This window comes from Colius striatus, chromosome 1 (assembly GCF_028858725.1).
Source record: "Colius striatus isolate bColStr4 chromosome 1, bColStr4.1.hap1, whole genome shotgun sequence".
Classification (NCBI taxonomy): domain Eukaryota; kingdom Metazoa; phylum Chordata; class Aves; order Coliiformes; family Coliidae; genus Colius; species Colius striatus.
This window is the reverse complement of record NC_084759.1, coordinates 38,262,275-38,289,589: the sequence shown is the minus strand read 5'-3', so window position 1 is coordinate 38,289,589 and position 27,315 is coordinate 38,262,275. Positions and strand designations below refer to the sequence as shown.

The following is a 27,315-nucleotide window of genomic DNA, read 5'->3' as shown; positions in this document are numbered from 1 at the left end:
ATAAGCCTAGTCAATTTTTTCCTTGAGGGCAATCCCAAAAGGTGTTTACTGTTTTAGTGTTATATATGAGCAAGGAAAGAGTATTTTCACTTGAAAAGTGATGTGAGCATGTTTAGATTCTATTCCTGTAAGTGGAAACACTTGCTTCTTTAATGCAATTGTTCTCTTATAGACATATGTCTGTAGTCATAATCCTTATCAACACATGCAGTTTGTCAGTATCACCCAGTGATATACCGTGTCAGCACTTTTTAATTCAAGACTTTTAATAATGGAGAATAGATTTATTAGAGAAAGGAAAAAAATAAATAATCAGTAGAAATAAAAACGAATCTGCTTTTTTCTCTAAAACAAAGGATAAAGGCTGAGCATAGTAACTGTTCTAATTGTAATTCCAGAAACCTCTCATGGTATTTTTTATTTATTTATATAGCAAAATGCATGTGAAAATTTCAACTCCCTAGTCTAATTAATTCTGTTCACTAAGGTTCTGACTGGCAAGTCTTCTCTAGGCTGAGCTTTTGTGGTTTTGCTGTTCATATTTCTTAATTATTTTGTTCAAAAAACTCTCTCTATGCTCATTTGCCTCAATTAATTTCACTCAGTTATGACTGGATCCCAGGCAAAAGTCTTTTAAGAAGAATTTTCCACTAGTTTTTGCTTCTTTTACCCTCTAGACTCTTTAGTTTTGCCAACATGTCTGCTTTTTGGCACACCTGCTTTTGCTGCCTAGATTGTGTTAGTTCTTCTCTCAGAATCAATCATGAGCAGCTTGCAACCAAATGCCTGATTAAAAAGTTAGCAGACCTTGAGTGCAATTACTTCAGCTCTATGGCATTCACGCATTAAACCCAGTGTTAATTGTTTCCCATTTTTGTAACGATCCTTATAATAGGATAAAAACAAAAGAGATCATTTCTTGAAGTTAAACCAGCAGAAAATAAAGACATTTACTCTGATTAATCATCTAAATATGAAATTAAACACAATTACAAGTGCACATAGAAGGTCTTTGTGCTAGATACCAGTGAAAATTGTCATTGGTACTGTTTGATGTATTTATTCTAGAGGCTGACACAACACACATGTTTATCATATTTGAGTTTAGAGAGGAGGCAAGATAGAGTAAAGAAGTTTCTGAGTTGCGGGTTTGGAGAAGGTTCACACCATTATTTATATAAGCAATATTTGGATATTATAATAACTAAAGTTCCATATTATGTAGTATGTAGAAATATTCATAATTTTACAGAAATTAATATTTCTGTGGTTTCACTTGGATGATTCATGTATGGTAACATATGACTTCAGTAATGATTTTTGTATATTTGGAGAAATCTTAGTTAAAAATATCTTTAAAGTGGCAACAAAGGATAGCCTGAAAACACATTGAGTTGAGTGCTATCACAGACTAATGTGATAATATGTTTAATATTCCAAGATTAAAACAATTCCCATAATTATTGGGAAATTTTCATTTTGGTATTTTCCCAAATATTTAATAGAAATTTATATACAGAATATCATTTTCTTGCCATCATTTGATAATGAGGCTTCGTATGTTTTTTTTTTCCTAAAGATGCCCTAGCTGTTTGCAGGTAGATAACTACTGGATTTTGCAAGGAAATGTCTAAAGACGAAAGGAGTAAATATAATTTCTGTTTGTTATTTTTTTCAAAATCAAAGCATGAAAAGGAGTAAAATTTATATAAAAGTGAAAACAGGACATTAAGGAAAAGAGTAATAGGTTATGAAAAGAAGCAAAGGAAGATGCACTGCTGTTTCTTGTTTACTTGTTTAGAAGGAAAGTATATTCCCAGAAACAATCAGAAAGTGTAATGATTTAGATCCATCAAGCAGGACACATAGATAACCATAGTAATCATATGGAGCTGTTACTGCTACCTTTGTTATTTCCCCATGGCTCTCTTGTTGTCTTTACTTCATTCAGTCTTCAATCAGATTGTAAATTTTGTAAGGAAACTGCATTGTTCTGTGCTATTTGAGTATTACCTCTTCCAGTGAGACTTTTCTGTTTCATCCTTTCCCTGTTCAACGTTAAGCCTTTTATAATCAAGTAAATTGAAAGTATAAATATATTTCTCCTACTTCAAATTAGAGAATAATAAAATATTTATTCTTTGGATAACATTTGACATCTGAGCATCTTAAATTTGCAAATATCATGTTAGATTTAAGAAACATTGTGCCTACCTGAAAAAGAAAATGAACTTTCTCACTTATCAGTAAGCAAAAATGTTTCACATCACTTGTAGCTGACAGCAGCTGGTCACTGTCAGGAGGTTCTGAGTACCTGGAAGACAGACCCCAGGTACCTGATTCTAAGTCTAATTGGAAACTGTCTATTGATTACAGTGACTCACATTTTATTACGCATGAAATCTGTCACAGAGTCAGTCTCGTAACTCCATATCCTGTACTTCAACCACATGATCACCCTCCATCCCCTGGGTGAGAATGACTACTTATATCGTCTCACATGTTAGCTTCTCTGTCATTTTTAGTTTAGGTTAGAAACTCAGTATCATGAATTCTTTAAGATGTTACTTGCCTGACCTGGCCCCTGATTTTAATTGTTAAGATTCAGCCTAGCATTCCAGATGGTCCCCTGTACAAGGGCTGCACAAACTGGACCTGGTTGGTGTTCTGCCATTTCTAAGGAAAGTGCCAGCTGTTAGTCATTTTGCTTGTTACTGAATGTCATTTGAGATGATACTAGTGGACAAAGTCCTAAAGGATAGTTGGCGTTACCGCTCTGATGAATATCTGTAGCTAATGTTACTGAGTAAGCAGTTTCATCTATGCATGTTAGTCATCTTACAAAAAAAAAAGAAAGAAAAAAAAAGAAAAAAAAATTAGAACACATCTGTCTTTTCCTTCCATCTGTCAACCAGGGAATATACCATATCAATTTTTTTCCTAGTGTGGGCAACATTTCACTCCCTCATTACAAAGTTAACTACGTACAGTTTGATGTTGGATTTGTTTTATTACGTTTACTGTTGTTATTAGGACTGCTATTGAAAACACATTTTCTAGAGTGTTTCTAATTTCAGTTCTAGAGATTTTGAATTATATATTTTCCCAATAAATAATGATAAATAACCTTGCTACTACAAAGTAAAACCCATACCCTCTGGTCTTTTCCAGAGTGCACAGAAAGCATTTCTACAATCTGTTATATAGCCATGTTTTAGGCTCTTGTTTGCCTCAGATGCAGAATTAATTATTTAATCATTTTGACTATAGTCCTTTCAATAACAGTAGTTACTATAAATATTATCTATGACTATTCTTATGGAAAAAGGTAATTTTGTGATCAGCACTTATCCAAATATAGTCTTACCTGCTTTTTTTCCCCAATTCCAGGAAATCTTCCAGACAAATGTCAGATACCAATAAGACTGATTTAACTAGTCTACCTGCTGTTTTCCTCCAGTACATTGAAATAGCCCTTGTCACTCTGCCTCAGTGCAATAATTGTGGTGCTTTAAGGAGGAAAAGCAATACATCTGCTGAATGGGATTTCTATAGTTATTCTATAACCTGTACATATGTGAGAAGTGGTCTGGTCAGATGTGATGCATGCTTGACACTTTAGTAGTTTGGCCAGTCTCTCTCTTTGCATAATGGAGATATTAATGGAATAATTACCTGTCATTGAAATCGGCAATCTTTACTGCAGTACAAGGCCTCCATTACCTTGTGAAGAATAACTACAGGATTTGGCCTTTAATGAAACATGCCTGTCATTTTGTACTGAAAATTTTGATCTCACATTGACTGCCACATAAATTCCGACTACATTTTTTTGGTCATTATGCGATTCAGAATTTGAAGGCATATTTTGTATATTGTTCATTAATTATACATAAAAATTTGATCTCCATTTAGAAAATAGAGAGATAAGCTATTAAAAGAATATGTATTTAATTGATTATAGAAAGTTCAAGCACAGGAATCTGCACACACACTAAACACTAAACCACAAAATATTTAATGACAAACGTAAGTGATTCTTTGATATACTTAAAGCTTTTTTTAAGAAGCCATAATCGGATTTAAATTTTTATATCCAAGGAACACTTATTAGCACACTCTGGAAAAAAAATCCAACACTACAAGGTAAAAAAGTAAATTATGGATATGATGACTGCCTTCAGTACAAAAGATAATATCTATGAGTAACATAATTTAGATTAAAAGAGCTGTTAAAGTCAGAAACATTCAGAATAATAATTGTTAGATTGCAAGAAAAAAAATGGGATGTAATTAACTTTAGTGCTAGTGAAAATGATGATAAACCAATAGTAATCCTACTGGTATCAGAGGGAAACTTTCCAGTGACTTTACCAGGTTCTACATTAGGCCTATGTTTGTTCCTTCAACAAATGAAATTAAAAATTTTGTGAAAAAGTATTAAAGTTTCAATTTCAGAGACCATTCTTAGCCTTGAAGTTGTTTTGCCTGCTTTTTGTTACTGCTTCCCTATACTAGTAGTAACTGTAATGTAATAATGACATCTTCCCCTGCTCATTCTCTTCTCATTCAACACTTTCCATCTTCGTATTTTTGCTGAAGTGGGCGCGGTTTGCTGGCATTTTTGACTAGCTATCACCCTACTTACAGTTCTTGTGGAAATCTCAGACTTCCGTATCTGTGATCTGACAACACCAAAGATCAAACCAGGGGGTTCAGATGCATTCTTTATGTGTCTTGTCAACCTGTGAAGAATGCGATAAGGTGGTTTCCACAGGCACTGAGCTCTGTGATGTATTCTACAGTTTGATAACACCTTAAATCTCAAAGTACTACCATGCATTTTCTTCCATCTGTCATAGCAGTACATATCAGAAAGGTTCCTGATCTACTATGTGAGAAATTGATATTAAAATGATAATGCAACTCAGTTTGATTTGCTCATAAATAGATATGATTTACTCCATAGTTTTCTAGTGCTGAGTTCTCACTCAGAAATCTGTCCTGTCTGTTCTGTAGATAGCTATTAATGCAATGCAGACTGTATCATGACATTACAGCAATATTTCTAAACCATGGGTTTAGGTTTAGACACAACAACTTTGGACTACTTTAATATTCTCTGGAGAATAAAGACACACAAGACATGTGCATATACCTTTATAATATTTTCATTGCTTTCTGCCTCAGTATTTTTTATGGTTTTATTGACATTAGTATTTTTACATAAAATAAAAAGTGAAAAAAGTTTGTGCTTGTCACATTGCCTACGAAGAACTAACATTTGCAAAATATATATAAATTGCCTTTGAAATATTAGTAAATGAGGAGCTCAAAAGTCATCAGTCTTTGACTGTCTGTATCAATAGACATGGTTATGCTTTCTAGGTGGAAGATGCACAACTTAAGTCCATCAGTTTTAAATATTGGGATCAAAGATGTTGACATGCAAAAAAATTCCATGAAATGAGAAACTTGCTAGCATGTAAATTTGAAACAAAATATATAACAATCAGTAAATAGTTTATGTTCAGAGTAACTGTCCAATGTCCTTCTTTCTCCAGGTTTGTAAATAGATAATGCTGGAGAAGTCATAGGCCAAGTTTGTATGAAGGTCTGTAGCTCTGAATATGTGATTTCATGAATCTATTTATAATATAAGTTAAACAGAAGTAGATGGTCATTAGCATCGGTTGACATAACTTCAAAGACCTCTGCAACATTATACTTTTAGACCATTGAAAGGCAGAAAAATTCACTGTTGTAAGTTCACTTTACTAACATTAGACCAAGCTGGCACAAATTAAGTTAGATCATCCACACCAGATCATGAACGTAGACTATCAAACTTACCTTTTGGCTTATTCCAAAGAGACCCATGTCATTGGCAGCATTTTCATAAAACTGTTGAGATGATAGTCAGAGTTCTTGCTTTCCTTGTAACTTCTAATATGTCAAGAGCATGCCAGATGCAATTTGTGGAAAATAGTGAAAATTGGATGAAGTCTAATAATAATAGTGTTTCCTATCAACTCTCATTTGACTTCTACTTGAGGTCAGCAGAAAATATATTTCTAACTAGTTACTGTCATAGTGAGATATCTATGAGACCATCTGTTGTGATAGCACAGTAGTACTAGTATCCTCTGTGTAGTTGATTTCCATGCAATAAAACCTTATTTTTTCCTTTCCTAAGGTACTGAAACATATTTTATAGGTTATTTTTTTTAAAGAAATATCTGTATGTAAACGCCTCATTGTACCTACTCTTCACTTTACATCTTATTTGAAGATATTATTTAATGTAACAAATGTTTGCTCTAATAATAAACATGAAACAGAAATGAAAGCCCATTGTCAAAACAAAAAACCACCATTCAGTCACTGAAAGTGTTAGCATTCTCTGTGAATTTAGTTTTCCGGGCTTTGACATCATATTACCAAATAGTTGTATATATGTGTTATATGTGGTGAAAACAGAATTTATAGTTAGAAATTGTAATATATATTCTTCTCTGAATATATATATAAAAAATAAGTGAAAAGCTAGGGATGTTCTTAAAGCAAAACAGGTTTTTATGGTGCAAATATATTGTCGAGTTCCTTTTCTGTTAGAGATGCAGGTATCTTTTAGTAGGGTGTTTTAATTAACTTATAGCGTGAGCAATCAATTAGAATAATAATATTAGTTTCAAAATTAAAATATTATAGAAATTGCATTTTTTCCCAGGATGCACCAGCTTAACCATATTATCCTTGACAATCATGTCCACTTTCAGCTTTTCCAATGTGGATCTATTTATATAATGCGACAGCTATAGTGTCCATTGTGTTAATAGATGCACAGCTGCTTTCTAGAATCATAGTATGTAGAAAGTCTCATCCTCAAAGGGCCATGCTGCTGCTGTTTCTGCTTTCCGTGCTTGTAGGAGAAGACACGACTGCTGTCTCAGAATTAATTGTAACACAGGCAGCTGTCAGTGACAGATACCCATTACCATACTGGTACTAGTTCAGAAGGCAACATTCTAACATTATTCTCCCAACAGCATCCCTAAATGGAGAGCCTCCATCCCTGCTCTCCTCCCACACTCCTTTTAATACAGAATACTTTTTAAATCTTTATGAGAATTCAGAAGGATTCTTTATGCATATGTTAGTGCTTTTTTAATTGAGGAGAAATATGATCTTGATTGCATTTTATCAAACTCATATAAATAAAAGTGAAGTTTGACGTCATGATGTCACTATGAGCACTGGCTGTTACAGTGTGAACATTTCTAAGGATTCAGACTTTCCTTTTTTCTTTTTCTTTTTTTTCCTTTCTTTTAAAACAATGTTAATCTCATTACCTTTAAAGCCTTAAGACACAAAACTTCCTAGTGGACAGATAGCCATTTGCTGCTACATTTGTGAAGTATATTTTTCTTCCTCTTATAAACACAATTAAAAAACAAGGTGTATAGATCCTGAGGTTACTTCTGATATAGAGATCTGCATCACCCCAGACAAAAGATCATTACCTTTACACAAGATCTGTAGTCTGCTTGATTTCCAAGGTCACATGCTGTGCTAAAGAACGCTAATGGAACAGAATACTAAAGGGATTTTTATCACATCATTCTTTCCTCAAGATCTCTGGAAAGTTTCATGCTTCCCTGGTACTACATAACTCTGCATGTCTGCTGTAGTGACTGAGAGTGATGAGAGCATAAATACACAGCATTTCTATAACACAGTAACTATCAGCTTCAACACTGTGGAATCAAGAATTATTATTGATGTGATGCCATGTGTATCAGTTTACTCAATCCAATTAAGAAACCTTACTTGATGAAATACTTTTGTAACTCCTTAAGTATTGTAAACATAATTTATGTTAACATTATAAATAAAATGACAAATATATCAGTTAATATATTCATATATTATAATAATGGGGTTGTTTTCATAAGCAGCCTCCAAGTAATGTGCATTGCTTATATGGGAAATATTCTCAATTCTCATCACCAGAATCAAACTAAACAAATAAGTTGAAGATCACTAAAGATCACATAAAATAAAATTCTGTTGCAATTAATGACGATACAAAGAAGTTCTTATAAAATATTCCTGAGAAATGAAATGCATAAGTCAATGTAGGTTTTTTTTTTTTTTTCCTCAGTGAGATGTGTTTCTTCAGGTTCTTGTATCCTAAATACTTGATGGCAACTAAAATTTCAAGTGCCGAATGTTTGAAGTCAGGTGCTTAAATAGGTATGAACATAGTGCAAGATCTACTTTTCTTGCTGGTAGATTAACTGTAGATATTGAAATTTGAAAGCTGAATTTCATGTTTTTCTACTGTCAGTAAGTCCAACAAAAGAGTTTTCAAAGGAATGTATCTGTTTCAAGCCTTCTAATACATGTCCTATGCCTGCCTAGTCATCTATAGTCAATAATTGGGTACAGATATCTCAAAGGGGTATTTTACTGTTATTTTACAGTCATATCTTTTTTACAAAGGCATGAATGTTTACTATTCTGGATAAAACACTAGTTTTTAATAGATGTCTACAAAATTATTACATTTTAAATGAATCTGTTCTCAGGGTTATTTTCAACAGTGTTTCTGTCCAGAGACAAGTATTAGATTTAGCAAACTAATGTGGTATACTATCTTCTAGCCTTTTAGGTAAATAATGTTTCTGAACATTAGCTCAGTTATCTACTAGAAGAACATCTGGCTAGTTTCTTTTAAATTTTGTTGTGTACAGCAGTTTCTGTCTCTTACCCCTACTTGCCTTTCCATGCATCTAAGATGTTAATTTGTATAATCGTAGACTTAGAACTGATTTCCTGAGTCTCAGACAATTAATTCAGAAGGATGTGGGCTAAAACTGGAAACACTGAAAATTTATTAGCATTTTAACAGACTCCCAAGATGAGCAAGTTAATACTGTGATTTAGACTAGATTAGATTGTAACACTAAGCTTTTTTTAGGTTAAATTTACCTTGCAGTCAAAATGATCATAGATAACAGGTTTATAAGTGGATATTAGGAAGGCAAATCTTGAAATATATGATGTTGCTGTGTTCAGTGTCTTTATTTAATAGTTTGCCAGTCTTCAGAGTGTCCTTTTTTTAAAAAAAAAAAAAAAAAAAAAGTGTAACAAAACCCAGGAAGAATTTATGCCACAAAGACTTGTGTTTTCATGAAATAAAATGAAGCAACATCACTACATAAAGAAAGGAACAAAGTGATATTACCTCAAAAGATGGCAGATTTTACTGCAGGTCTTTCTTCACTCACTGTCTCTACAAAACTAAAACAAGTCCCCAACCAGAAAGGCTGCTTGTTCTCCACATCTAAATGTGCTTGGGACCATCAAATACTATTTCCTTCCCAATCAGTGGGCAGACTGTAGTTGATATTTTTCACCCTGGAGAGAAAGACAGTTCACTGCAGCCTTCCATAGCAGGAGATTATAACATGTGATTACATTTGTGCTTCCTTTTAAGATATTACTGTGTAATTAACTTTTTTTTTTAAATAGTACTGCAAAATTTAGCAAAGTAAATAAAATTGTTATCTAATATAGCAACAGTTTATATTCCAAAACTGATACCAACATCATTACCTTAGCGGAGAAAAAAAACCCCAAAATAATACCTAACCACTCCAGCTATTTGTATGGGTAGCATAGTATGAAGACAAAGCATGAAGATGCAATATGTGTTACTATTTCTTTTTTTCATTTTTAGTCTAGCCTGAGAGATTGATGGAAACCTTATCTATCTCCATTATCTTGGTTCTGTGGGTAAGATATCAAGATGGGCATGGAGAATGGGTTATCCTGTGATGCAAGTAGTATGCTTGAATAAGGACTGCCATGGAGACTGCATGAATGAGTTTAGTTTAGATACAGCTAAGAAAAAATTTAACCCAATTATCTGGGAGAAGCAAGAGTGGCTTCTACTAAGAAAGCATCATGATTTCTCTCAAATTCATATTATTTTGTAAGCTTGAGCAAAACACGAAAGAAGGAGTGTATATGTGATCACTGAGCTGCATTATATGAAGCCCTGTTTGAGGCACTTTGTAGCCTTCATGTGAGATACACTACAACTATACCCCTTCAGAGCAGGTCACAGTCCAGAAGTATATTTTCGTTTATCTTTTTTGGAAACGAGAAGGTGGATTGTAGATTTTAGGGGACTTTCATTAAGCAAACTTGATTATTTATAATATAAATGAATACAGCAACCATATGCTAATTCAAAGACCTTGCCAATTCTTTCTGTGGAGAAAATACAATAATATATTTTTTTCTCTTTTTTTTTTTAATTTTGAAAAACATCTCCTTATGCCAGATGATACATTTGCTGCATTAAAAGGTACAGTCTTCGTGCTTCCCAGCACAGGAATTTAAGAGAAAAAAATGTACTTTTTCTTATGAGAAAAGAAAGGTTTAAAGAATAATTTATTAAAAATATAATTTAAAGCTTGATGGTACCCAGCACATCTTCTCTCTTCCCTTCTGAAACTGTTATTAGTCTGTCTTTCGTGACTTGATTTTTTCTATTTACAGACTTGATCTCATAATTAAATCATATCCGTGTTTTAGTACATGAACCAGGAGTCTTTATCTTGAACAGAATTTAACTAACAGATATCTTCCACAGAGGATCTCCCATGAAACATAGTTTTTTTTCTTGAGTTCTTACAACATATTCTTAAACTTGTGCACAACAATATATCCATCATAATTTCATAGGCATTTTGGATTTTTTTTTCTACTGTTTGTACTGGATTTTACTTTAATATATTTCTTCTCTAACTTCATTCACGAGTGGGATTTCAGTTTAAGTATGTCATGTTTTTCAGGTTTCTCTTTTAAGCCTTCACTTCAACAACCTCTCCATGAGGAAAATTGGTTTTTTCTTCATTATATTCCTTAGTCATCTTAATACAAAGTTTTTCATAACAGTTCAGAAAGGAACCATTGAAGATGTGTCATGCTTGATACGTATTCTGATATGCAAATGTATGGCCCATTCAGTAAAACCATTTGAATTGGATATTTTGGGTATTTCTGCCTGTGTGGAAAACCAAGGACAGAAATCAAGGCTTTTAACTTACAACTATGTTGAATGGAGAAGAGGGCATTTTGTTTAAAGCATCAATTTAAAACCATTCAAAAGCCATCCGAATTGGTTAAAATTCAGCAGGTTCTATTTGCATCAACCCAGTGTAGAAATGTTTTTTTAATTATAGCTTGTTTTCTAACAATGGATAGGATCTGTAGCCAAATCTGTCCCTGTGAGACATTCAGCAATGGAACAATAGTATAATTATTTCTTGGATCCCTGATTAGCAAAAACAATACAATAGTTGTACAAAGCTTGAAAGTCTGGTTTTTGGAATAAAACAATCTCACCATGCAAAAGCTCTGCTTAATGCTGTAGCTTGCTATTTGTTTCAAGCATATAATTGGAAGTAAAATGCATTTTAGAAGCTAGCATACAATGGAAAGCACTGAATAATTTTGAAAACTAGTGTTTATATTTCCTATATTAGTTCTCTGTCCAATACAGCTCATAGCTTATTTGCCATAGGACATTTTAAACAGAGTGTATCGTGGCATGATCCTTCCTGTACTTCAGACTTTCAGTACTCAGGTGAACAAAATAACATACCATTTACAGTCCTCTTTCTGCATGTGTAGAAGGGTTTCTGGAAAAATCAGGTAAAAATCAAAAAGCTTAGTCTCACAAGCAGTGCCCAAACTTCACTGATATTGGCCCACTTTTTCTAGAAATCCATGCTGAGGTGCCATTCCTGCCAATTCTTCTGCTTAAGTGAGGATTTTGGGATTTTATCTTTAATGTTCTACAGCACTTTCCAAAGCATATATTTGTATGGAATGAAATTACAAATTCTGGTATCTGATTATGTTTTATACAGCTAGGATTGTGAGAAATAGTGCACTTCAGTATAAAATTATGTTCTCAGCATTGGAAAATAATAAAACTACTCTAGATATTTCTAGATTTTCTTTTCAATTAGAATTCACAGAATCACAGAATAACAGAATGGTTAAGGTTGGAAGAGAACTCTGGAGGCCATCTAGTCCAATCCCCTGATCAAGCAGGGACACTTAGAGCTAAATGTCCAGGATATCTTGCTGATATTTTTATTGGCATTTTCAGTAATTTCACCAATTACAATTGTTAGAAAATACTAGGTATATATTTGATTTTGTTGTAGCAGGAAAGAAGCAGCTTCAAGTGTAGTTGACCTAATATTGTTACTACAATAGAAAAAAAAGATTGACTGTCTGACTACCTGGTCTGAAAACAGAAAAAAAAAGTGTTCCTCTTATGCTTGAACTGTCATTTTATCTGCATCAGAGTTTGATATCCTTTTTCACTGTCTGTGATACAGAATGAATTCTTCTCTGTATCTCTTGTGAAGTCATGCTTCACCTGGATGAGCTTTATAGAATCTGTTGCAATAGGTGATTAAAAGAAGAACGATTCCATGTAACTAATACCAATTGTTTTCTCTATTTTTAAACTCAACTGTAGTTAAAAACCCTATAGAGTCAAACTGTACTGATTTACTTATTGAAATTACTTTGACACAGATTAAATTCATATTGTTTTGACTGAATTTTCCTTTCAGTTTTGAGGTTCACATAATAATGATGTGGTGAGGAAATCTCATTTTCCTGCCCCTGTACCCCCTCCCCATATGGTTTATGATTGAATGTGTCACAGATATTAGATCTGAATTTTTCTGAACCATAACCCTACCTCATGTTGTATATAATCCCACATATAATATAGCATAATTAAAATTGTAATGACTTATTATTATTAGTGCCAGTGTTGTACCGACTATAAATTTCATTTTTCAGAATAACTTTGTCTTTGGGTAAAAAGAATTCAAAGACGCATTTGGCTACACAAGGGAATAGATAATACAAACATAGCCTAAGTATGTTGTAGAATTTTCTTCTGAAGGAAGTGTTCCTGATTCTATTAAAGAGACAAGGCATTGGATGTATGAGTGAGAGGCTCTGTTCTGGATTGGGACCGTGGGTCACAGCGCCTATGCTGAATACCAGCTTCTGGGGGCAAATGCCTGTGTGTGGATACACTGGCCAGCTCGAAACTGGACCAGCTGACAAGTAGGAGGCCCTGGATCCGGTATTTGTGCTGATATTTGGGAAGGAACCACAAGTATGGAATGACTGTGAGATGAGTTCTGCGTGTGTGTAGTGAGTACCCAGCTGCAGCAGCTGGTGAGTTGGGAACCCATGGGGTAGATAAGGGGGCTGGGGTACCAGCAGGGGTGTCAGGCAGGTAGAGGGGTCATGCTGGTGTTCACAGGATCTGTGAGCATGCATATACTTGTGAACGTGGAGAGTGCTGCATTGCTGACCTGCCTCTGCCAGGCCAAGAGGAGGAAGGGACGTGGCTGGCTGTGCCCATGTCTGGGCTGAGTCCTGAATATGGGTGCTGCTAGAGGCATTGCCTTATGTGAGGCCATTTGTATAGCCACAGCCATGGTTATCTCAGTGTCCTCTGTGTGTGTGTCCAGGACACGTGCTCAGCCTAAGTACTGCAGCAAACCCTGGGTTCCCAGGCACTGGACTGAGATCCAGCAGCCAGGCAAGAGGATTCTGGACTAGGCAGCTGCAGGAGATGGCCACATATCAAGTTGCTTAACACCATCATAAGCTCCCAGTAGGCTGAATAACAGTCTTCCCTTACAATTAATATGATATGCCTAAGCTTAAACACCTCCTTTAAACATCACTTTATAGAAAGCTTTTTCCGCTCATTGTTTTGATGGCATAGCTTAGTCTAAAGTTTCTTGGTGGACTGCATGCTGCCCATTCATCATGTCTGGAACTGGATCACTGTTTATGTGACCTTTAGATTTTTTTATAATCCTTTATGATTTGTGAGGTCCTCAGTGGGAGTCTCAGAAAGCCAAGCTGATGTATTTTTTTTCTTATCGTTTAAAGCATGGGTTTAAAAATTTATAGCACTACCAGCTAAGAAGTTGCCAGTATTAGTGTTAGGTCTGTGCCATTTTACTATTTGACTGGTCTCTCTCAGTACAGAGTCAGAGCATATTTTGACTATTATGAGGAGCTTTTTTTACCCAATATCAGTATTTTTATTACATAACTCACATTTTTGTGATTACATCCTTTTCTGTTTATATAGGTGGCTAATTAATTAAAGGAATGTAATAATTTTGACAAATCTCAAACTGAAAATTTCATCTCATTCCTTACCTTAAGGATTTTTCTTTTCAGTCATTCTTATTTGCTCACAGACACTTTTAGTTCAAAAAAATGAAAGTAACCTCTTTTTACTGATTTTGCTAGTGATATAGATTCCTTCTTTGGAAAAATGAATCTCTAAATTTGCATTACTGAAAGTAGATGCAGAAAGAAAAGATTTTAAGTTGTGTAGTCAGCTATATTTTTATTTTGTGCTTGTCAAAGGGAGAGACTGCTTGTGATAAAAAACCCAAATGTTCGGAGTGGCAATTTCAGAATGAAAAAGTTGTGAGAAAAAATAGCAAAGTGAGAAGTAAAAGTTTGCTTAGTGATAGAGTTAGGTCCTCTGTTGATATAAACGAATACAACTCAATGAGTCAGAAGATCTATTTGGTTTTGCTGCAGCTGGATTCTGATCCTAAAGCTAGAAAAGGAACTTAAAAGCAAAATGCTAATTATAAAAATCACAGCCAAGAGGCAAATGATATTACATTTATTTCTATACTGAATTACACAGTAACCTAAAATTGACTTAATCAATTATCTATGTCCACCCAAGGGAGATGAGTAAAAAGTAACCTGGTAGAGGATATTGATCATCATATATAATAGTAGCAATTACCATTAGCAAATAGCTTTTAATAAGCAAACATAGACTTAGTACTATTAACTTGAGTTTTTCCTCATTTAAAAAAAAGTAAAACAAAACAAAATCAGGGCACAAAAAGAAGAGTCAGGACTTGATGCTTTTCCCATTTACTCCAGAAAAACTTTCTAGGATTTGGGATAGATACAGGATATCTGAATTAACTACCTTAAAATTGGTAACTTGTGGAAGATACTTGTTGTAGTATCTTCCTGCTGTTCCTTTCTCTACTGATTACTGGTTACTAAAATCTTCAATGATCAGCTTACATATAAACTATAACTTTCACATGACTAATATTGATAAGAAAAATAACCACAAAACTAAAAAATTATTAAGCTTAAAGCAAACTTTGTGAATCTCTTTGTTATGCTAAACCAAACTAGTTAACCACTCTAGATCAATGTAGATCACTCAGACTCCCTTCTACTGAAACTCATTGTTGTGGCAAGATGTGCTTAACTTAATTTAACCACTCTCTAGAGATACTCTTGTTGTTTCCAGTGCTTCAGAGATGCAGTATTTTGATCCATGAAGATCTGTAATATTCCTTTCATGAATCCCACAGTCATGGTTGCTAAACAATTTCCAGCAGAGCTATCAGCTCTGGAGCTTATGGGAAATCAGTGTATCATTCTGTGGCCACAATACACAAAGTCAGGTTATTTCTCCAGATGAGAGATTCAAAATCAATAGTCGTTAACTAGTCCAAGTGTACACTGCAGACTTGTGGGTTTGTCTTTTTTTCTTTGAGATGACTGGGTTTTAAAAGAAAAAAAAAAAACAAACAGGAAATGTTTAGTTCTGATTCTTATTCACTGGGTTGTTTTGAACAAAGTATGTGCTGTTTATTTCTTTTACTAGAATAGCATTGTTTATTCTGTCATTGCAATCTCTGAATTTTTGTTGATCACTGTGATTTCACAGATATGTTATCAGTCCTAAATATCCATGTTAGCTAGAGAATGAAGATCAGTTAAATATCATTATAGATATATACCTTTCTATTCCTGGAAGATGAATGTTCCAGTATGAACAGTGATAATAGAAGTTTTAACCTCAGAAAAATACTTATTCAATTTCCTGATGTCATTTGTTTTTTATAACACCGTTTGCAATGGTTTCTGTTTCTTAGATATTTAATAGAGAATTATGAGAAAGAAATGTAACTATCTACTGATTACTTTCTTATGATAAGCTCACTTCACAGATCATCATGTGCAGAGCTTTGAAATTTAGCTCTCCTGCCTGCCATCTCTGAGTTGTTCTAAAAGCAAGCTAAAAGAAAAAATACCAAGCAAACATGATAATAACAATTGTTTCATAAATACCACCAGGAACATATTTGTATGTTAAAAGTTTAAAAAAGACAAAAAGTGAGTAGAACATAAAAGAAGAGCACTAATCAGCATGTCCTGTGCTCTTCTTTGTAGTCCCAGCGCCGTGTTACATTTCACCTCCCTGATGGCTCCCAGGAAAGCTGCAGTGACAGTGGTCTGGGAGACCACGAGCCAGTGGGTGGTGGAACCCTGATCTCACACCCTCTCCCTCTGGTTCAGCCGCAGGACGAATTCTACGACCAGGCTTCACCGGACAAGAGGACTGAAGCTGATGGCAACTCCGACCCCAACTCGGGTGAGTCACAGTCAGCGCTCTACTTAGCTGAGTTTCTTTGAGCTTTGTAATGGTAGAGATGTGTTTAAGCACGTGCATAAATATTTGGTCACGTTAGCTCCTAACAATTGGTAGTAAATCATGTAGTTTGCCTGAAGTGCTTCATGTTGTAATTTGACTGTAGAAATCAAAATATATCCAGTGAGAAAAGAGAGCTCCATATAAATCGCACAGTAAGTGAGAACAGCTGGGAAAAGAAAGTCCTACAAGGCAGTAAGCTTTTCTTAGTATTTGCGGTGCTGTTGCTATTTGGCATTTGATTTCATTTTAGGAAATTTATTCTAAATACAAATTTAAAGAGCAAGGACACAGATCGCACTATCTGTTAGACTAACATCGGAAATCAGTGAAGCTCTGAAAAATTTAAATAACCCAAATGTCCATAATATGACTACTATTTCCCTTCTAATAGTAAGAAACACATAGTTTCCTCGTTAGGTTGGAATTACATGATAGTCTGCTCTTTGGAACTGTCAGATATGCATTTTCATACAAATATTAAGTGCAGTTTGTCTGAATTGGGAATTCCTGCCTTTCTTCTTCTTTCCTTCTCTAGAATACATTTACATTGTTGCAATGTTTTTGTGACAGTCAATACTAAAAAACAAGGTGTGGTCTTAATATTGTGATTAGAATGTTGTTTTTGGAATGTGGAGACTTGGACATGCTGAAAACTTCGAGGAGGCAGTAACACTGCACTTAAGCCTCTTGTTTTCTGCCTAGAATGTGGAGTCAAAGGTTAAAAGTCTTATCTGTGCTCTTGGAAAATAATTGAATGTGAGTTTTTTTGCATCCCAGGAGTATATATACAAAAATTAGTTTCTCCCCTTGACATTTCCTCCTTATGTGTGGATGATTAAATTCTCTCTAGGCCTGTACAAACCAGGAGAGAAAGTGGCCTTGGAATCTGATGAAAAATATTAAGGTCCATGCTGTCATTTGAGTAGAGCTGGCTCTGAATTATGACATTAAATCATGGCAGATGAGCATGCTAACTGTGGAATATTGACCTTAAAACATTTATCTCATAGTTTTTATGGGAAGATCAAGAGGGTGTATTGTGTGGAACTACAAAGAAACCATTCTTCACTGAGTTGTAGTCTCCCTTTCCTTTCCTTTCCTTTCCTTTCCTTTCCTTTCCTTTCCTTTCCTTTCCTTTCCTTTCCTTTCCTTTCCTTTCCTTTCCTTTCCTTTCCTTTCCTTTCCTTTCCTTTCCTTTCCTTTCCTTTCCTTTCCTTTCCTTTCCTTTCCTTTCCTTTCCTTTCCTTTCCTTTCCTTTCCTTTCCTTTCCTTTCCTTTCCTTTCCTTTCCTCTCCTCTCCTCTCCTCTCCTCTCCTCTCCTCTCCTCTCCTCTCCTCTCCTCTCCTCTCCTCTCCTCTCCTCTCCTCTCCTCTCCTCTCCTCTCCTCTCCTCTCCTCTCCTCTCCTCTCCCTTCCCTCTTTTTTCTTCCCCTTGATATGAGACTTGCCTTTTATTTTCTTTACCAAAACTGAAACATTCTTGGAATTATGAACTTAAACCCTAAATCTCTAGAAATACAAAGAACTGTAAAAGAATTGCAACTATGAATTGATTGACTCCGGAGCAAGAATGTATATCTGCTTAAGCAAGTGAAGAGCTTAAATGGAATTATACTGCTAATTCTCTGACCACATATGAGACGTGTGAAAGATTTAACAAGATCAGAGAGGAGTTTTAAGGCAGTATTGAATGTTGGCACTGTCACATTGGCTTCAATGACTCGGAATTGCACATCTCTTCAAAACGTGACATAAAAATCCTCAAGAAATAAGAAAAATGGTCTTTATACTTTATACCAAGTTATTAAAATGTAGTTTTAGAAATTTTGTGTCAAGCAAGTTGTGCAAATGTAGTATATTATTATCTATTCACCTAGAATTTATTCATCTGTAATACAGAGACTAATAGAAGATTAGTCAGAGTGAATAAGTGTTCCTAAAAGCTATAGGAAAAGTTTTCAAATGTCTGTGGTTACACCTGCTTTATCCTTGGGGATGCTAAACTCATAGCAAATTTGTGAAAATCTAGCCATCAAACTGTACTGACGATTAGTGAAGTATTGAAGGATACATTTTTCATCTTTCATCAGACTGACCTAGGACAGACCTTGAAATAGTGCATTCTATATCTCACCAAATCTCAAAAAACTAAAGGGAGTGATATGGTCATTACTGTGACAGAAATCATCCTAGGAAAATCCAAAGTGGGAAGACAGTGATGCTGCCCATTAGAGGGATGTGACTTTTATATATTATTCAGTATCAAGTTATTGTCTCGGCATTGTGTCAAAAGTTGTTTTGCTACTGGAGCCACAAGTTTTTGGACAATACATGAATCAGAATATAAAGCATTTTTTAGTTATTGAAGATCTTGTGGCAGTTTTCAGAAGATAGAAGTGCTATCTGGTGACTGGGAATGTGCTTTGTGGATATTTACGTGTGTTCATGATTAAAATAACTGATGTTGTCTCATTTCATCATTCTTTGACAACTCTAAACTGAACTTCCGTATCTATTGCAGTGAAATGTTAGAGAGTTCTCTTTAACCATAGAAGTAGTATCATTTCAGTAGCTGGTCAAGGGATTGCTGTTTATGAAAATATTTGGGTCATGCTGGAATAAAAGTTACAGTTATAAAGTAAGGAAAAAATCTTATTGGAAAGCAGTAGTGTTGCTATGTATATGTACTATAGCCAGTTTTGGATTCTAAATTTTGCAGAACAATGTATTATTTTGATCTTAAATGTTTCAACTGAAGAAAAAGAGAAGTGTACAGGAATATTTTCTAATGATTTCCAAGTATAAAATCTACACCAAAAATACAGATTTGTCCTACTGTATTTTGTGAAAGTTCATTCTAAGTAAAAGTTTTCTTCAGTTCATGAGAGTATGATGTTAATCTTGACACTAAAATTCTTGCCTCACGGTGAGACCAATTTTGGTCAATGGTTTTAATGCTTGATGAGTTTATTATTGTATAATGTGAAGTTGTGTAAATAAAAATACAGCCATTGTTTCTCAATATTTGTTGCTATTTTAGTTATATTTGAAGAGTGACCAAGGCCCAGGTCCTTAAAACCTAAAATAGAAATAAAAAAAAGAAAAGTAAAAATCTTGATAACACATTACGCAAAGCCATGAGAAACCTCATTGCCAGTCATTAGTTTCTGCAGAGACACAAGAACTGCAATTACACTTTTTAATGAAAGAAAAATACAAAGTGAGAGCACATTCATCTAGCTAATCTTAAAACAACAATTTCTTTCACTGGGGAAAACTGAAATTAAGACACCAGTCATTAGTATTGTCAGCCAGTCACTGTAGTTACGAGGAAAAGACAACCAGACAGAAATATGAAGTAAAAAATAAAATTTATAAGAACTTTTATAATGATGTGTATAGTCCAAGTTTAGTTTGCCTCACTCAAACCAGTCTTCTTTGTTGAGAGTCCTTTATTTTAACTCAAGAGTTTTGTTCACTTCACTAAAATATCTTTTTTATTTCATCAGTGTTAATTAATCAGAATTATTTGATTGGCAGAGGACTATGACCTTACGCTGTTAGTTGTAACTTTCTTACACTTCAACTTTATCTCATATGCACTATGATTCACTTTGTAAGAATTCTACCATCAGTAGGAAACAATTCACTGAGTTTAAAACCAATATAACATTACAGTGACACCAGCACTGCAGTCTTATTGTACATTATTAAATGATAATAATGATAAGTAATTCAAATTTACTACAGGAAGTCTCATTATTCAAGAGTTGTGGTTATGATGATTTAATTTTAATCATTTGTAAGACAAGCCTTGTATATGTTACAACATTTTCTTGCATTCAAATTCAGTGATTACCAACCTTAGCCTTGGCTTGCTGACCTTGACTTTGCCAGAAGCATGGTCCAAGAGGAAGAGAAAGCAACATGACATTACTAGACTACATTATTTGTCACCGTGACAAACAAATGAGAAAGACTGTAAATATTATAGCAAGATAAAGCAAGGCAAATGCCAAAAAAGAAGCTTATGTAATTTCTTGGAAACTAATTATTTTGAATAATCTGAACTGTGCTTTGGTGCGTGGAATGCTCCACGCATATTCTTGCATATTCTCCAAAATAATACAATCTTTTGTTTCTGAAAGATATGTATATTACTCTTCCCATAAAAACAAAAGGAAAATATTCCAAATATCAATCAGCTGATTTAAAGTCCATTGTCTTCTAGAATATTAGATAAGAATTTAGAAAACATAAAGTTTCTTTAGGATAAGAAAAAAAATCACTAAAATTCTATTTACTGGTATGACTTTGTAGGCTCTCATTACCAAAATAAAATGATTTGAAATATTCATATCAGGAAGTGCACTTTTAACACAAACATCTTCTTTATCTTCAGTTGCATTAAGAATGTACACATTTGGTGTATTTAAATGAGAATTATTTCTTCAGTAACCACTCCGAAAAACCCTGTCTTTTTCTTTTCTAGCAGTGAGGTGCAGAATGGCTTTTTTCATTAGTGTAAATGTGGTCTTCATTGATATAAAAAAACACACTGCACGTTATTAGTAAAGAATTCTTCTTTCACTGTAGTTTAGTAAAGGTTGCCAGGGACTTAAATTTAGATTGGAATTGTTAACATATCTAAGGATTTCATGCAGCAGAGCTGTGTGATAGAACTGTATGAAGGAAGAATATGCCTCCTAGTGTAAAGACAGGGAAAAATGCACTTTCATGAAAATGCTTGATAAATCACATGTTGATAGCTGCAAGCTGTGGATGTGATTCATTTTTCTTCAAAGAGATAAAGAGGAATAGCATATATTTAGTGGAGTGTTAGAACTGCTCTAGGGAGAAATCATACTATACACTGTGGATGAATCTATGTAATAATTCTAGTGGTTTGAAACCAGACAGAAATATAATATTTATGTCTTCTGATATACGTTTATGAAGCTAAGTAAGTGCTTTCCTAGTTTTTACACCTCATTAACAAGAAGTATCAATATATGTTGATACAAAGTAATAGCTTTATAAAAGCAAGGAGCTGTAGAAAAAGAAACAAAAACAATGTTTTGAATGTCATCCTTTTCACTAAATAAAAAAGATGACCTTCAAATTAAGTAGAATATTCTATTATGTCCTAAGTTATTAATTACAAGTTCCAAAGCATTTCTGTAGTTTTGGAAGTAATGTTATAATGCAGTCTACAAATAATACTGCTTATAGATAGCTTTTTATTTTTAATACATTAAAAAATGAATGGATAAATGTGGCTGATAAATACCTGAGTTCTCATATTTTAATAAATCTAATACTACTGTGGTTTAGTCAAGTGATGTCAGGGGTATTAAATCATACTATAATTCCAGTAATAAGTAGGAATATCTCTGTGACAGTGGTTTAATTATGATTAAATCCAGAGTAATGGTAAGACTGTCTAGTATTACACTTGGTCATATGATAGGGTCCCATGTGAAGAAACTAAGCCTTTCATTCAAAAAGCTTTGGTTTTATAGTGTCACTATCATTATACCCAGTGGGTGATGAGGGTTTAACCTTGTGGGCATACCCTCTGCTTAATCCTGCCTTTCATACTGCTGCTTCAAAAGTTTCTGATCTTACTTGGCAAAATTAGAGTCCATAGTTGAACATCCTAAGGTGTGGGACAAAATGCTATTCTGTTAAAGCTTACTGCTAGATAAATCATTGTCCATAGTCATTCTTATGTTTTCCTAAAATGAGACTCTATGTGAACTAAAGTAGGAACATTTGGCTTTGAGTCATTTCCTCCATTTCATTAAACACAAGCTCATACCTCACACAGAATCTAACACTGTCACATTTAGCTACAGGCAAGTACGAGCAAGAAAAACTGGAGTCAAGTTGGTGAATTAGCCTACTGAAGAGCTATAAAATAGTCTGAAGCCTGAATTCAATCTTAGCCCATGCACTTATTTCTTTAAAAAGATAAATAAAATCTGAAAGGAATAAGAGATTATTGCTATTTCTTTACATTTCTTTTCCGCCTCATTGCAGTGAGAATTTTAAAATTGTCTTGGTTTAGAAAAACCTCTGTACTGCATATGTTACTGTTCTACTCTCTTTTCCCCCATACACCAAACCTAATTAGAGTGTAAATCAGAAATGTATAGCTATTGAATGGTCAGGGAGAGAGGAACTTGTCCCACCGCTTCTATAAGATGAACACCTAATGTGTCTGAACTTTCTAGCTGCTGCTGACATCCAGAAAGAGAAATTGCAGGTCTTCATTGGTGAGCTGAAAAGACTAGGTGAGGCATGGGGACTATTCAGACTTTTAAGAAAAATTTAGAAATATTAGAGGATTAAAAGGAGTAGATTTCACATTAGGTGAAAGCTGGTGTGTGCGACTGCCATTGCTGATGATACCTAGAATTGTTTAAAACCACAGATGCTTTTGACAGTGGTGCAGGCTAAAACAATTCATAGATTTTTAAAGTTTTTAAGTGGTATTATTATCTAGTCAAGCCTCTGTCGTAGCACAGTGCATAGAACTTCACATCAGATTTCTTAATTCAAGACTGTATTTTAAAATAGACAGTGATTTACTTCCCTTGACGTTTGTACTGGGTTTGTATGGTAGAGTTAGGGACTGGGGTGGGGGGAGGGTGGTGTTATGTGGCTCGGCATGCTTCTATTAGAAGAGACCAGAGGCTACCTCTCAGGTTAGACAGAGTCAGTTCCCACTGGCTCCGAAAAAGACCCACTGCTACTCAAAGATGCATAGCAACTGGGAAAGAAGAGTGGGGAAAAATGTTAGAGAAATAAACCTTCAGACAGCAAGGCCATTGAAGAGGGAAGGAGGAGGAGATATTCCAAGCACTAGAGCAGAGAATTGCCCTGCAGCCCATGGGGCATGTTCTTTGTGGTCTTGAAGCAAGTAGTTATATCCTGAGGGAAGCTGCAGCCCATGCAAAGCCCAATTAGAAGTGAGATCTTAACAGGAACTGTGGCCTCTCAGAGCCCTATAGCTGGAGCAGTTTGTTTCTGAAAACCTTCACCCTGCAGAAAGGACCATGCTGCAGTAGTTAGCAAAGGATTGCGTTCTTTGGTAGGATCTCCATGATTGCAGCAGGAAAAGACATAATGAGGAAAGAATGTCAAAGACAGTGTTACCAACTCCTATTCTCTGCTCCCCTGTACTGCTCAGCCAGGAAACCAGGAGAGGAGTCAGAAGAGCAGGGAATGAAGGAGTGAAGTTGAGCCTGGGAAGATGCAAGGGATGGGAGGATGTGTTTTCAGTTTTGTTTTTCCTATTTCTCACAATCTGACTCAATTTTTAATTTGTGACAAATTAATCATCCCCAAGTTGAGTCAATTCTGCCAGTGATGGTAATTTTTCAGTGATCTGCTCAGCACCGGTGAGATGCATTTGAAGTGCTGAATCCAGTGTTGATCTCCCTGGCACAGAAGGGAAAAGGAAATATGGAGTGAGTCCAGCAAAGGATCAGAAAGGTTATTAAGGTATTAGAGCACCTATCCATGTGGAAATGCTGACAGAACTGGTACTGTTCATCCTGGAGAAGAGAAAGCTTAGAGAAGATCTTATTAATGTGTGCAAATACATCATGGGGTCGAATGAAGGAGTGGTGTGGTGATGGGCAACTAGTGCAATGGGCACTACCTGAAATACAAAAAATTCTCTTTAAATACAAGAAAAATACCCCAAAAACTGCTCACACTTTATTACTGTTGCTGTGCACCAGCTCTCCTAGAGAGACTGTGGAGTATCCATGCTTTGAAAGTTGGAGTGAGCATGGCTTTGCTTAACTTTGATTTGATCAGGGAGCTTGGACTAAAGAAACTCCAGGGATCCATTCCATCCTCAACCATTCTGTGATTTTGCAATCTTATGATCTTGTCAACTGCACTGTCTTCTTTCTCATTTGACATCTGCAAATATCTTAGATATCCTTGGATATTTTTAAACTGACAATACATAGTAATGGTTACGAGATTTGTGTTGAGATTCATTAAAAAAGAAGTTAGTACATTTAGGTGATGACTGCTATGAGTTCAGGTACTCTCTATGTATCTATAACTCATTCAAATGTCTGAGTTCCAAGCGTAGTCAGCAGAGACCTAGTCAATATCATAATTGAGCATAGAGACCCATTCATTTACCAAGTATGTGTATATACTTTGATGTGAGAGGTATAGTTTTCCAGACTATATTGACAACATTGCCATTGTGTATGGGAGAAGCTTAGACACCTAAATTTAGTTGATTACAACAAATCCAAACTTTTGTGTGAGATGAATTCCAGCTGTTCTTGTCATTAAGGGAATATTCTTGGGAGATGTAACAGTCTTTCTTACCTTCCTGAACATAACATTTTCTAAAGAAAAGGGATATTTTTAAAATTTCCTCTCACATTTTTACAGTGCTAGCTGAATACAGCTAACAACTTGCATATATTCGTCTTTCTCTTTTTTGGTATAACTGAAGTTAAAACATCATATCCTTTAAAGCACAGTTCTAAAGAAAGCTTTCTTATAACATCTGTTGTTCTTTAATCAGTTTTCCTTCCTCAAAACAACCACTAAGTTTTGGCTGGTAGGTAGTATACATCTCACGTGATTTTGTCTTAAAGACTTTGTATTTTGACTGTCCCTTTAAGGATGTCCATATGGAGCCTTTGTAGAATCTAGTCTCAGGATATTAAGTTATTTACTTAAAGCAAAGAGCTTGATGAGCTTTTGCTTTTCAAGAAGGAAATCTAGTCCTTTGGTAGCAAAAGTGTGGCAACTTAAGAAATACCCTTATATATCTCTGTCTTCAGCTTTGCCCTCTTGTCTTGAGTCTAGGTGTTCATTTTGTTTACTATGCTTATTTTATGACTATGTCTTTTTATTTTTTCTCAGATTTAATGTTTGCTTCTTTGTTTTAAATCTAAGGAGATATCCATGCATATGAAGGGATGTTATCTAAATAAGATCTGTAAGTTTTCTTTTATATAGATAATTAATATTCTCTCTGCTTTAAAATATTTGCCTTCCTAAGGAATATTTTGTGTTTCTTTCCATAAACAAGAGGAGAAGGGAGAGGAAAGTTTAATTAAATAGATTGAAAACAAATAAGGAATGGTATTTGCAGCCTAAAACATATATAAATAAACCTAGAAGTAGGAACAGTTGAATCTTTTCTTAATCTAAAGCTTTACTCCCATTCATACTGACCCAGGTAAATGCACATTAAAAGAATATAAGAAGAAAGGGAATAATAACTGAGTAGTTAATTTGTTCACCGTTACAGCGTGCTACATTTGTTTATTCTTTGGTTGCAAGGTGAAGGTAGGCATTTCGGAACAAAGTCACTCAGATGTAGTAAACATCACAAGTGATCAAACTTGGGGCATATATGCCTTAATTGAGGAAAGGGAAGTATGTACAAAATCTTTATAAAAGCCTTAAACCTTGCTTTTTTCTTTTTTGCATACAATATGTATAGACATTAACTAATACTTTTAACTTTTCAGGAAGGTTAGAAATTTTTTCAGCTTTAGCAAAAATATTTTCCATATAAAACCCATGCTACATCACCACAAAAATTTTAAGAACTGTTATTTGTTTAGTAACTTTTGGTCATCTTTGGGAGAAAGTAGAAAAAAACCATTTACTCCCAAAGAAATTATTTGTATAACTTAATCACTGTGAGTATACCTACGTGAGCAAGTAACATATAGCACAGTAGGATGAGGTCTGAGTGTGAAGTAACTGATGCTAAGGACAGAGTGTTTATCATTTGCACTTCTGTGGCACAGACTGTGGATTTGTGTGGTCTCATGGACTGAATACCCATCAGTTACTGGAGAATAATTTTCTTTACATTTCGTTCAAAAGGAATCTATCTCATCCTTGTGCTCCAAAAGGACTTCACAATACAAATTCAAGTGTGTCAAATGGAAATGACTAGGACATTCTTGTCAGAAATACACTCCTGAGTGATAATGTAGATGTATTCTTTAGTAACATATATTTCTCTTTGAGCCAACACATCTATCACTGTAAATAATTTTACATTGCTGAAGTATGGATCAAATACTGTATGCTTAAATATTCCTGCATGTTTATGGTGATTTTAAAGTTCTTCACCTTGAAAAGCCCACAAACATGTAATTTTCCGGATAAAATTTGAAGTGAAAGTCTATGTACTTTCCATTTAGGAGAAAGATTGTTTTTGCTCTCGTATAAAGATACACTCTTTTAGATTAGATCTGTATTGTCTTCAAGATGTAAAGGAAGTGTTTAAGTTCATAGAGAAATATTGAATAGCTTGTTTCTTTTACTTTATCCTTATTAAATGGTACTGAAGTATTTCATTGCATATCTGCATTTCTGTAAAAATATAATGGAACTAGCTATTGAACACATACTTTTATCTCGAGAAAAAGCATCAGTTATAAATGATTCATCTATCTAGAATAACTGGAAAAAATGAAAACCTTCTCAACTTCACAATCATTGCATATATTTGAATCCAAGAAAATCACGGTGTGCATATTTATCCCTTTACATGTCCTTCATTTTTGCTTATGTAAAATAAATATATAACTGACATTACAATGTGGTGGAAAAATCAAGTTCTGATCAGAACTATACATCAGTTCTGATGTATAGCTTATGCTGATTACTAACAAATCTTTT

General features: G+C 34.5%; 1 protein-coding gene across 3 annotated transcripts in view; it reads left to right on the top strand.

The window, feature by feature from the left end:
- PCDH9 (protocadherin 9) overlaps positions 1-27,315 on the top strand; it is a 665,591-nt gene that overhangs the window by 410,337 nt on the left and 227,939 nt on the right. For 2 of the 3 annotated variants that reach the window (XM_062020497.1, XM_062020496.1), the window contains one exon: positions 16,363-16,564. In XM_062020497.1, the coding sequence (XP_061876481.1) occupies positions 16,363-16,564 (202 nt within the window). The remainder of the gene's footprint in view (positions 1-16,362; positions 16,565-27,315) is intronic. The other variant, XM_062020498.1, reaches the window with a different exon arrangement.